Consider the following 12,760-nt stretch of genomic DNA (forward strand, 5'->3'; position numbering starts at 1 on the left):
TGCAAGATGGTGCGAGCCTGGTATGTCCCTGCGGGTATGAACAGGAGGTCAGATAACTACCTCTTGGAGTCACTTCTGGTAGTCCTGGGCGCAGGTGAAGATGCAGCGCTCAATAGCACGGCTGGCCTCCAAGGGTTCAAGGAAGGCTCCAGGCAGTAAAACACTCCTTCCAGGTGCAGCAGCAGTCTGGCAGAGTGCACAGCAGGTCACAGCATCAGGCAGTCTTCAGAGTCCTTCCGCAGGTCCAAGAGTGAACTGAAGAGTGGGTCTGAAGGTCCTATTTTAATACCTAAAGGTCTTCTTCTGAAAAGTGGGAGAAGAGGCTGGAAAGTTTATTTGAAGTGTCTGAATTTCCTGACTCCCCAGCCCTGGCGCCAAGCAGGCTGAAGTGACAATGCATGGTTGTTAGGCCTGTTGTGTGGTGTTAATGGGGCTGTGCTTAGCTTCGCCCATCCTGCCAATTGATGGCCCATTGAGGCACACTTAATCCCTCTATTGTGCAACTGTCGGAGAGGCATTCACAAAGTATGTCAGCTACACACAATCATCTGACCCAAGACAGGCTTCAGGTACAAAGGCCAGTAAAATGTTGCTTTATAAAAGTGGGATTTTCAAAACTGTAATCAAAAATCACTTATTAAGGAGTTTATTAAGATATCAGTCGGAGTTGCCTCCGACCGACACCGTCTCAGACTGGGGACTGACCAACATCAGGGTCGACTGTTCTGTCTGCGTGATTACAATGCAACTGAACACTGTTTGATCTGATTCCCACTATTCTCGATGGGAGCCTGTGTTATAGCCGTAAACCTGCCATAATACAGACTCCTATAGCGAAATGGGGGCGTTTTTTAAAACACTGCACCCTGTGGCAGACACCCCATGCTGCATGCCACACAGTGCAGTGTTTCACAGGGGGCTACCCAAGGTACCACTTGACCACCAACTTTAGGCCGTGGTGGCAAGGGGGCCTTGCTAGGGGGCGCCAAAGTCTCTTTCCGACAGCCTTTCTGAATGACCGTATGGTTTACGATCCGACCGCCGACATTGTAATCTGGTGGTCGGTAAGCATCCAACTAGCATGACTGACATCATAATCAGCACCTAAATGTAATAATTAAACCCCAATGTTATTCTATAAGAGGGTAGGACCCACAATAGTGAAACACAGATTTAGGAGTTTTTCAACACCAGGACATGCAAAACTTGAAAGTACATATCCAACCTTTTAATTACACAGAACCCTGCCCTTTGGGCAGCCAAGGGTCTACCGTAGAAGTGACTTGCATGTAATAAAGGGAGTTTAAAGCTTGGCAAGGAAGTTTAAATGCCAAATCAATATGGCAGCTTAAAGCCACATTTAGGGTACAGTGACAGGCCTGGAACATATTTAAAGGTGCACAGTTAGTGCAGCAAAAATTGAAGGGCAAAAGGCAACAAGTTAAGGGGTGACCATGCTGAGACGGCCAGGTCCAATACCACCACTGTTTATTATCAGTGAAGTCTATATTCAATATTAGAAAGCTGGGTGTTGGCAGCTTCATTGAAGACCATGGTGTGAGACATGACCAATAATAGCTGGTATACACATTAAGATTAGAATCAGACATAAAACTACAATGATTTACATATCAAGGATCAAAGTCTTCATTTTTGTAGTACAACACCAATTTCCTAATCAGCAAAATGTTTGTGAACACCTGAGCTACTAACCCACCCCTAAGGGAGCTGTGCTTTAGCCATGCTATAGCTGCAAGTTCATTGATTCACCTATGTACTAACTAGCCAATGGTCAAGCTCTGATTCAATCTGACTGTGTTTCTTCTTGTCTTTTTACTATAACTTTCTTTCCCAGGGATTATTTTTAGTAATGGGGAGCATTGGAAACAACTTCGACGGTTTTCACTGATGACTCTAAGGAATTTTGGAATGGGGAAGAGAAGTATTGAGAAAAGGATCAAGGAGGAGGTACAGTGCCTGTTGGAAGTACTAAGAAACTCTAAAGGTTTGTACATAGTATTTGAAATGCAGTTATTGTTCCACATTCAAGTATTTAAAATTTCTACTTTTACAATTTTGAAAAATAGAGTAAAAGGCAACTTTGTTAGACCACAATGTGAACCACTAGCACAAGGTTTAACTAATATTTTAGTGGGTTTGTTCGACTTTGTGGTTTATATTTTTTAAACAAAAAATCCACACAGCAGGTATTACTATAGTAATGAAATCAGAGAATTTTAAAAATGTAATTCTATAACTTCTATGTAGGACAATTTTTAAACTTAGAATTAAAGTAGCTAAGCTTTACTGAGCATTTTATAGGGCAATATGGCTTTTGGAACGCCACTCAACCAAAGACCAATAGGAGGGAAACCCATAGTCATGAATCATCATAATTGAGATGCGGTCTTGCCTGGTATAAGGCTGCAAACACACAAACATACACCACATAGCTAACTGTATGTTAGCACTGGGGGTATTTTAATTGGAAGAGGTAGGTACCTCTGTCCAAGTTGGGGCCCTCGATTCTAGTCAGGGTAAGGGGGATATACACTTTAGATAACCCATGCTCACCCTCTTGGTAGTTTGGAACAAGCAGACAGGCTTATCCCAAAAGCAATATGTAAAGTATTTGTGCCAACACTAAAAGTAGCATAGTGAAAGCATGACAAATAGACACCACACTAGTTTAGAAAAATAAAGTATCTTTATCTAACTAAACCAGGCCAAAATGGCAAAAATACAACATACATGTAGCAAAATATGACTTTAAAAACTGTAATATATAAAATAAAGCTTGTAGAAAACAAATAGCTCCACCTGGGGCTCTTATGACATTGTGACAGTAATAAATCAAAAGTAGGGCGCTGACTTTGAGGTGCGCGGTGCCGGGCTCAGAGTAACACAGACCCCCAAACAAAAAGAACCTTGGAAAACGAAGTCTATGATGTATGGCATCATGGAGGTGAGGCATCAGTGCTGAGTGCGGGGCTGTCTCCCTGGTTTTGCTTACCTGGAAGGACTGCTTTGCTTCCTGGAGCTTACATGGACCCTCAGAGGGCAGCCCTCCTGTTGAGCCTTGCAACTTCACCTGAACACAGGACTAACAGAGTGTCTCAAAGGTCAAGTTTACTGACCTACTGTTCAGTTTGACAGGGACACAAAAGACTCCCTTTATCTTGAACCTGTACCCAGACTCATCCTGAGTGAGTCCTCAACCCCCAAGTATTGTCCCACCAGTCTTGGGCCCTTGGTAGTGGTGCTAAAGCTGCTCAGATGGCCAAATCCCAAAACTGATGACATAACATTTTTGGCCCAAAACTACTCTGAGAACCAGGAAGAGACTGGGACCAACGTGTTTGCCTATCTGCTGAAGGTGCATAGTTGGTCGGGTTGATTTTGGCGCTTCTCCTGCTATGTTCTTCTCTTTTTTTTTTTATTGAAGAAGATTTGCAAACAAAGTTTTATCATAATTTCATACATGTACATCTTGTAATATCTAACGTATTTCAGCAATTAGGGCTAATATGTCATTTAGTGTGCATCTTAGATCGAAAAAACAATAATGTATAATCTCAGCACAGAGAAGAATAAAGAGAAAAAAAAAAACCAGGCTGTAATATTGTTATTGGTCCGATCCCCCGACCAACTGTATCTGTGTAGTAGTTAGCTCTGTGGTGGTTGGATCAGCGATCCATCTTTTGAGCGGAGCCCAAATTACTCGACCCCGTTCCCGGGCAGCCCGACCTTTGCATTTATAGAGTTCCTTTTCCATATGATATATAGCCAACAAACGGCCGATCCATGCTTGAAACCGTGGGGGTTCTGCATCTTTCCAATGAGTCGAAATTAAAAGTCTCATTACCGCAATTGCGATAAAAATAGATTTACTCGCTTGGGAGCCGCATTGCAAGTTTTCATCGCATCCTAATAACATTAAGGTGGCAGATATTTTAATTGGATTTTCTACTGCCGTTGTCAAAAAAGATTCCAGTTGATTCATCACTGTATTCAGTTGATCGCAGCTATAAAACATGTGTATCGTATCTGCAGGTCCTTGCTTGCATCTAGGGCATTTATTGTTGTCTCTTTTCCCCCAGCGATGTAGGTTTTTAGGGGTAAAATAAAGATCATATAGTGTATAATAATGTTGGGCTTTTAAATTCGCCACTAGAAAAATCTCCCTAGATAAGTTCAAGGATCTGCATATATCAATATCACGATTCCCGGTCTTCATAGCCCTCTGCTATGTTCTTCTCAGCAGCAGCAAATCCTTTTCAGCGGTCCTTCACCAAAGGGGTATTGGGGTTGGTATGGGTATTTTCGACTTCCAATAAAGAGACTACATCTGAATGTAGAAATCTTTATCGCGGATTAAACTCAAGGCTTCCCGACAATGACGCTCCATCCCTGGATATCTCCTACAGCCTTGCCCTGCTTAACTTTACCTTCTGAGAACACTTTTTCTCAAAATGTCCGAAGGTAAGCTGTGATTGGGCCTAATCCACTTCTTGTATCCAAATTAAGCACTATCTGGGCAGCCATATTTTTCTACTTTGACCTGGTCTTGCGCTACTAGATGTCCGCTGTTGTGGCTTTGACCTTTTAGGCCCTCATTTTTACTTAAAACTTAAAAAATGTATAACCTCCTGCTCTAATGATTGAAGTTTGTCATTTTGGTGACATTTATTCAAATGTACTATATGTTTCTAAATTGGTGTGGAATTTTTCTTGTGTTGTGTTAACACATTATTGCTGTTTATGTGCTGCAGAAATATTTTACCCATTGCTCCTTCATTAAGCCTGACCGTTTTCTTGTGCCAAACTGCCCTGGGTTGGGCACAGAATAATTTAGTGACTATATGTAGTTCATCCTGCAGAGGGTTTTGGCTGTGCCTCACAAACCAGGCAACAGCAACCCCATTTCTCACCCTTAAATGACAAAGGGGAAGATATGCGGCAGTCCCCTGGACAGCCGTCATCTCCCCCTTGTGCTGAAGCCACCATCCACAAGGTGGTAGCTGTCCCTCAGTCATGTTGACTCAGCATTGTTAACTACCTGGAACCTGAAAAGCTCAGAAACCGAGATAAAACCATTCTCGGTTTACATGTTTTGCTGTCTAACAATCATGCTGTAACTCAGAGAAATATCTGATTACATAAATGCATTTTGGACAAGGCAATTGCATACAATCAGACGGTTGGACAGTGCAGCTGTCCATGCTATGGTCCCAGAGATTACAAAAAAATAAGAGAGTTGTTGATTGACTGGTTTTCCTAGGAATTAACTGATAGAGGAAGAAGTGAGAAGGCACCTATGGCCAGATGTACGAGCATTTTATTTGGCGCCTCGCAATTTGTGACTAGGCGAGGCGCAAAATAAAATGTACAACAGTGTGTTTGACAATTGGTGACCCCTGTGCCCTCGCAGGCGGTCGCTCCCTCCACGCTGCTCTGCCGCTCGCCTGCCTGCCTGCTGACTTTCCTGCTGCCTGGCCGCTCCCTGATTGCTGAAGACCTCCGCTCACCTCCTCTACGCCGCTGCCCTCCGCATCTGCCTCAGGTTCGCCTTCTGCCCGCAGCCTGCCGCCTCTGCCCCCGCTCCTCACCGGCCCCGCTGCCCCGTGCTTCCCGCCGCTTTCCCGCCGCCGCTGACCCGTAGCTCCGCCTCCCCCCTCTCCCATTGGTCCTCCCGCCTCCCGCCTCCCGGCTGACCCTCCCTCCCGGCTCCTACTTATGACGCCCACTCAGCGACCGCGCAGCGGACGGGCGCAGCGGGAGCACCGACTGAGCGCCGAAGGTGCGCCAAAGGTAAGCCCGTCTGCGCCCGTCCGCGCCAGGACCGCGCCCAGTGCCAGGACCCCTGGCCCCCAACGACGGAAGCCGACCCGACGGACCTACGACGCCACCGAACTCATCGCTCTCAACACCGACCGAACCCCGGGCTGCTACTGAGCCACACCGAGACGCACCCACGGACCCTTCAGTTGCCACTCCTGCAAATTCACCTGCAACCGGACCCACGCTACACCAGCACCCACCAAGCCGAACTCCAGCAGCACCCACCTGAAGTGCATCCTGCTCAACACCCGCTCCGTCCACAGACACGCCGTCGAGCTCTGGAACCTGCTCGACACCACAGCCCCAGTCGTCGCCTTCCTCACGGAAACCTGGATGAACGCCTCCTCAGCGCCTGACATCGCCATCGCCATCCCGGACGGCTACAAGATCATCCGGAGGGACCGCGTCAACCAGACAGGAGGAGGCATCGCCATCATCCACAGGAACACCATCCGCATCACAACCAACACCGACGACACCCTCGCACCCGCTGAACACCTGCACTTCCAGATCCACACCAACCCCAAGACCACCCTCAGAGGCACCCTCATCTACAGACCCCCAGGACCACGCACACAATTCAGCGAAGACATCGCCGACTTCATCAGCCCACACGCCCTCCTCTCCGCTGACTACATCCTCCTCGGGGACCACAACTTCCACCTGGAGAACAACAACGACCGCAACACCACCACCCTGCTGGACAACCTCGCCAACCTCGGACTCAAGCAACTGGTCAACACCCCCACCCACTACGCCGGACACACGCTCGACCCGGTCTTCTCTTCCAGCAAGGACATCGCCTTCAGCCACGCCACGGGACTCCACTGGACGGACCACAGCTGCGTCCACTTCAGCTTCAGAAGGACCACGCTCCAACATCACCAGATACAGGTCCCCCGCAGAAGCTGGAACAAGATCACTGCAGACCAGCTCTCTACTTCCCTGAGCAAGAACCCTCCCACCAGCACAACGAACCCCAGCCAAGCGGCCACCAACCTCACGAAATGGATCAGCGACTGCGCAGACAAACTCGCCCCTCTGAAGACCCCGCCCAGCAGACCCGGCAGCAAGAAAGCCCCATGGTTTAACGACGAACTCAAGAGCTCCAAGAAGAACTGCAGAGCACTCGAGAAAACCTGGCGCAGAAACCCAACACCAGACAACATGACAGCCCTCAAGCTCGCCACCCGAAAACACCACCAACTGATCCACGCCACCAAGAAAACCGCATTCAAGGAATGACTGGACAACAACGCACACAACAGCAAGGAACTCTTCAACATCGTGAAAGAGCTCTCCAACCCCAACGCCGGAAACAACGACATCACCCCTTCGCAAGACCTCTGCAACTCCCTCGCCTCCTACTTCCACAACAAGATCGCGGACATACACAACAGCTTCAGCACTCAACCGACGCACGCCACGACCGAACCACCGCCCCCCACCACCACCCTCCGCGCCTGGACCCCGATCAGCACCGAAGACACCGTCCACACGATGAACTCCATCCACTCCGGATCTCCAACAGACCCCTGCCCTCACCACGTCTTCAACAAAGCCGACGCTGTCATCGCACCCCACCTGCAGGACATCATCAACACCTCCTCGGACACCACGACCTTCCCGGAGAGCTGGAAGCACGCCGAACTCAGCGCTCTACTTAAGAAACCATCAGCCGACCCCACCGACCTCAAGAACTACCGCCCCATCTCGCTGCTCCCGTTTCCGGCAAAAGTCATCAAGAAGACCGTCAACAAGCAACTGGCCGCCTTCCTCGAGACAAACGGTTCCCTCGACCTCTCGCAGTCTGGCTTCCGGGCCAACCACAGCACCGAGACCGCCCTGATCGCAGCTACCGATGACATCCGAGCCCTGCTCGACAACGGAGAAACAGCGGCCCTCATCCTCCTGGACCTCTCCGCGGCCTTCGACACTGTCTGCCACCGTACCCTAGTACAGCGCCTCAGCAACGTCGGAATCCAGGAGAAGGCACTGGAGTGGATCACCTCCTTCCTCACCGGAAGGACACAGAGAGTTCGCCTCCCCCCGTTCAGATCGGAGGCCACCGAAGTCATCTGCGGCGTTCCTCAAGGCTCCTCGCTCAGCCCAACACTCTTCAACGTCTACATGAGCCCCCTCGCAGCCATCGCACGCCAGCACAACCTCAACATCATCTCCTATGCCGACGACACCCAGCTGATCCTCTCCCTCACCAACGACCCCGCCACAGCCAGAGCCAACCTGCAAGAAGGGATGACAGACGTAGCCAAATGGATGTCGAACAGCCGCCTGAAACTGAACTCGGACAAGACGGAAGTCCTCATCCTGGGATCATCACCCTCCGCTGGGACGACTCCTGGTGGCCCCCCGCCCTGGGCAGCGCACCCAAACCCACAGACCACGCACGCAACCTGGGCTTCATCCTGGACTCCTCCCTGTCCATGACCAGACAGGTCAACGCCGTCTCCTCGTCGTGCTTCAACATCCTGCGCATGCTACGTAAGATCTTCTGATGGATCCCCACCGAGACCAGAAAGACGGTCACCCAGGCCCTCGTCACCAGCCGTCTGGACTACGGCAACTCCCTCTACGCCGGAACCACCGCCAAACTCCAGAAGAAACTCCAGCGGATCCAGAACACCTCAGCACGACTCATCCTGGACATCCCCCGCCGCAGCCACATCTCCGGACACCTGAGAGACCTGCACTGGCTCCCGGTCAACAAAAGAATCACCTTCCGGCTCCTCACCCATGCACACAAAGCCCTACACAACCAAGGCCCAGGATACCTCAACAGCCGCCTCAACTTCAACGCTCCCAAACGCCAACTTCGATCGACCAGCCACGCCCTCGCCGCCGTCCCCCGCATCCGAAGAGCCACCACAGGAGGAAGGTCCTTCTCCTACCTAGCCGCCAAGACTTGGAACTCCCTTCCGACCCACCTTCGCCTGACCCTGGACCACCTCGCCTTCAGGAAGCAGCTCAAGACCTGGCTGTTCGAGCAGTAGCGTACCCTCTCCCCCCCAGCGCCTTGAGACCCTCCGGGTGAGTAGTGCGCTATATAAATGCTTTGATTGATTGATTGATTGACAATTCCCAATCAGGGCACAAATTGTGAGGCTTATTAATATTAATGAGCCTCTTGTAATTTGCAAGCCCATTGGTGATGCCAGTCCCTCCCAGGGATGGTGGCTTACTGGCCTCAGCAGGCCACCATGTCTGGGACTGCTTTTTAATAAAACAGTTATTTTAAATGCAGCCCGTTTTCCTTACAGGAAAACGGTATACATTTTAAAAAACAAATAATGAAATGTTTTTGTTGGATTTTTTAAGGGCAGGCAGTGGTCCCTGGGACCACTCCCTGCCCTTAAAATATATTTTAACATATATTTGCTAAGGGGAAGGGGTCCCCTGGGGACACCTTCCGAATTGCGAATGCATTACCACCTACTTGAAGTAAGTGGTAATTGCGAGTGTTTTACAACCGCAATTGCGCTTGCAAAACATTAGTACGTGGTTTTGAGACTCGCCATTTGGAAGGGAACACCCCCTTCCAAATAGCGAGTCACAAAACCTATTTAGCGAGTTGCCAATCAATTGCGACTCACTAAATAGGCTTTGTACATAGCACATGATGTTTTTGCATGCAAAACTGGTTCGCAAACCTGTTTGTGCATGCAAAACGGGTCATACTTCTGGCCCATAAATTCTTAAGCTTCAGAGTGTCAGATGTAGGATATAGATCAGAGAGACCACTCGAGTAAAGTCGGATGTGGTTACCCCCACTTTTTGCTTGATGTTGCAGTTTTGACTAGTCTGACTGGGATCCTGCTAATCAGGACCCTGGTCTATCTTATTTCTCCTTTACATTGTTTTGCATGTACTTTGGTACACTCCAAATTGGTTACTGGGGTACCCTTATAAGTCCCTAGTATATGGTACCGATGCACCCAGGGCATAGGTACTCCAGGGGCCTCCCATGGGCTGAAGCATGTATTATGCCACCCATGAGAGGCCATGTAAAATGGAACTACAGGTCTGCTACTACAACCTGTATACATGTAAATATTAATGGAAGGAGCACCAAGTTCACAAAGTAAAAGGTCAACAGTCCATGTTGTAGTACTTGTTCTTTTTTATTTTTCAGTAGAAAAACACAAAGTTCATTTTCCAACAGAAAAAGTAATTCAGTCCAATATCAATGATCCAATCTGAAGATGTTAAACTCCCGAAATCAATAATTTTCTTATAGATGAATAAACAAAAACAGCCTACGTGTTTCGTCCTCCAAGGGACATCATCAGGGCTGTGAAAATAATAGGACAATAAATCAATAATGCATTCTCAAAATTCAAATCATTTGACATTATTCCCATCCTCAAAATCCGTGCAAAGATGAAAATGTTGTTGATTTTACATTTTCTGAACTGGCATATTATTCATAAAGTTGCAAAAAGTTGAAAACACACCTGTCTATATCACAATCTATAAATAAATAACACTCCATATTGCAGACCCCACCAACTAAATAGTTTACACCTCATTTAGGTTTAAATTGGTTATGTGGTCTTTAAAAATTAGAATGATGAAATATACTTCTTCATTTAAATTTTTGGTTTTTGAAACATCAATGTACACACTTAAGAATATGCAAAAAACATACCCAATATATGTAAACAGCCAAAGAATGCTGTGAATCTGTGTCACACTTCATACAAGTAAGATATATTCTTCGTCTCTTGCAGGGCCTGTGAGTTGAAATATACTATCAGTATCTAATGGATCCCCGATAACACACACTGCAATATCAATCTTGTACTAAGGAGCAATCCCTCCCTATTATCCAAATTTATCCAACCAAGCCTCTTGCAAGATGTACTTAACCCTTTAAGTGCTGCCGTCGGCCAACGGTCGTCACGGGCACTACCTCCCCAGTGCTGCGTGCGACCGTTGGACGTCCATTCAGCACTGGATAATGGACAGCGCAGCACTGGGGAGGTATATTTACGAAGCTCCTAAGGTGTTACTATGAAAACTCAGGGTAGCATAATAAAATATAAGAGCGTTCAGGGAAGTTTTTAATTGTGGGCTACCTAATGGGTAACTAAGCCCCAATGTATCATCTCGAGTATGATTTAAATTTATAAGTGCATAGTGTTTACTGTATTTCCACTGATATTCGAAAATATGTGGGATTTATGTATGAATTTCTCCACAGTATTTCTAGTGTGTAAGTATGAAGAAATGTAAAAGAAAATATGAGAGAAAAAGTTATAAAAAACGGAACCATATGCATGTTGTCTTATTGTGTGTAGGGTGGTGAAGTCCACAACTGCAGCCATGTGAAGAGTGGTTTTATTCTCTTTAAAAGTGATTTATTTTCTCATTCTCACAAATGACACACCAGTTCTGAGGGACAAATGGAGACTATGCAAAAGGTACAGATGGCTGATAGGTCAGGGAAGGGGAGTCAGGAGATGGAGGATATGTCTCAAATTGATTACACATGAGGTACAAGACCTATAATTATTTGATAAAAAACAGAAGTAAAATTTCTTGAGTAGAGGACTGTAGAGATTCATTAGGCAGGTATAACCATGCATAGGTCACAGTTATTGGCCCACCTTTTGCTCGCAGAGTTCTCCATTTCCCTATATCTATGCACTCAGATATATTTTAACCATAAACTCATAATATTTCCTTGTGAGTTCCATCTGGTGCTCATTGGAACATAAAAAGGAGATGCAGTTCTCTCACAAGTTAATCCTGGTCTTTTTTCTGCAGAACAGAGAAAACCTTTTATTTACTCTAATGAACGGCTTCCGGGTCTAGAGAGGCAGGTAATCTCTCACTGTCAACACATGAACCTGGAGGATTCAGCTGGCAATCAGTCATATGTCTTTTCCTCTTGCAACTTTCATATGTCTCAGTCCGTTGTCAGCGATGCCTCCATGGAGAGTCATGTGATGTTCTCCTTCCCTCCTCTTCTGATCGTTCTTTCTTGGGCTTTCTTATCAATGCAAGATCCCTTTTTAAGAACAAAGTAGGCTTAAGGGACTTTGTTTCTCTCTGCAAAGCGGACTGGGTGTTTATTACTGAGACGTGGGCCAGAGATTGCTCTGGGACCGATCTGGTGGAGGCAATCCCTTCTGGATATTCCCTATCCAGATTTGATAGGGTAGGCAGAATGGGTGGGGGCTTGGTCATTTTGTATGAAGATATGTATTCCTGCCACACCAAGCCACTAACTACATCTCTTGATCCATACAAGGCATTATATTTGACGTTGAAAATTCATTAGACTGAAAGTTTTACTGGTGTTGTGACCTACCGCCAACCTGGACCGAGAGCGTCCTTTAGCCAGGGTTTCAGCAACCTCATAGAACCTTATCTGGAAAGATCTAATCTTACCCTTCTAGGTGATTTTAATTTTCATCTGGAGAAGACTCTATGTAAGGAAACACAAATGTTCCTAGAAACTATGAATTGTTGTGTGTCATTTCAATTTGTTACGAGCCCAACCCATATAGCAGGACATATACTATATGGCATTTTTTCAAACGATTCCCGGATTATGATAAAAGACCCAATACAACTCTCTTGGTCAGACCATTATGCCATTCCCTCCAACCTCCAGATTCCGGTATCTCATACAGCTCCAAATAATAAAAAGACAATGGAGAAGAAGAGAAACCTCAGTTGTATCAGTAAGGAGGCTCTTCTTAACACAATTAATAATCATCAATGGGCCCCTTACTCTGATATTAATTTGGCAGGCACTGAATTTTTCAATTGGCTTCCAGGAGCCATGGACAGCCTAGCTCCCCTTAGGAAGCATTACGCAGCTAGAAAAAAGCCCTTTGCCCCCTGGTTCTCCAATAGGCTGAGAAAAGTTAGACAATTGTGCCACCATGAT

At 46.9% G+C, this 12,760-nt stretch overlaps 1 protein-coding gene across 7 annotated transcripts in view; it reads left to right on the forward strand.

Annotated features, from left to right (window-relative positions):
• LOC144781940 (cytochrome P450 2G1-like) overlaps window positions 1-12,760 on the forward strand; it is a 591,590-nt gene that overhangs the window by 415,965 nt on the left and 162,865 nt on the right. For 6 of the 7 annotated variants that reach the window (XM_078661028.1, XM_078661032.1, XM_078661030.1 and 3 more), the window contains one exon: window positions 1,856-2,005. The exons of the other annotated variant lie outside the window; for it this stretch is intronic. In XM_078661028.1, coding sequence (XP_078517154.1) covers window positions 1,856-2,005 — 150 coding nt within the window. The remainder of the gene's footprint in view (window positions 1-1,855; window positions 2,006-12,760) is intronic. 7 annotated transcript variants of the gene reach the window in all.

The sequence above is a fragment of the Lissotriton helveticus genome, chromosome 9 (assembly GCF_964261635.1).
Source record: "Lissotriton helveticus chromosome 9, aLisHel1.1, whole genome shotgun sequence".
Taxonomy (NCBI): Eukaryota; Metazoa; Chordata; class Amphibia; order Caudata; family Salamandridae; genus Lissotriton; species Lissotriton helveticus.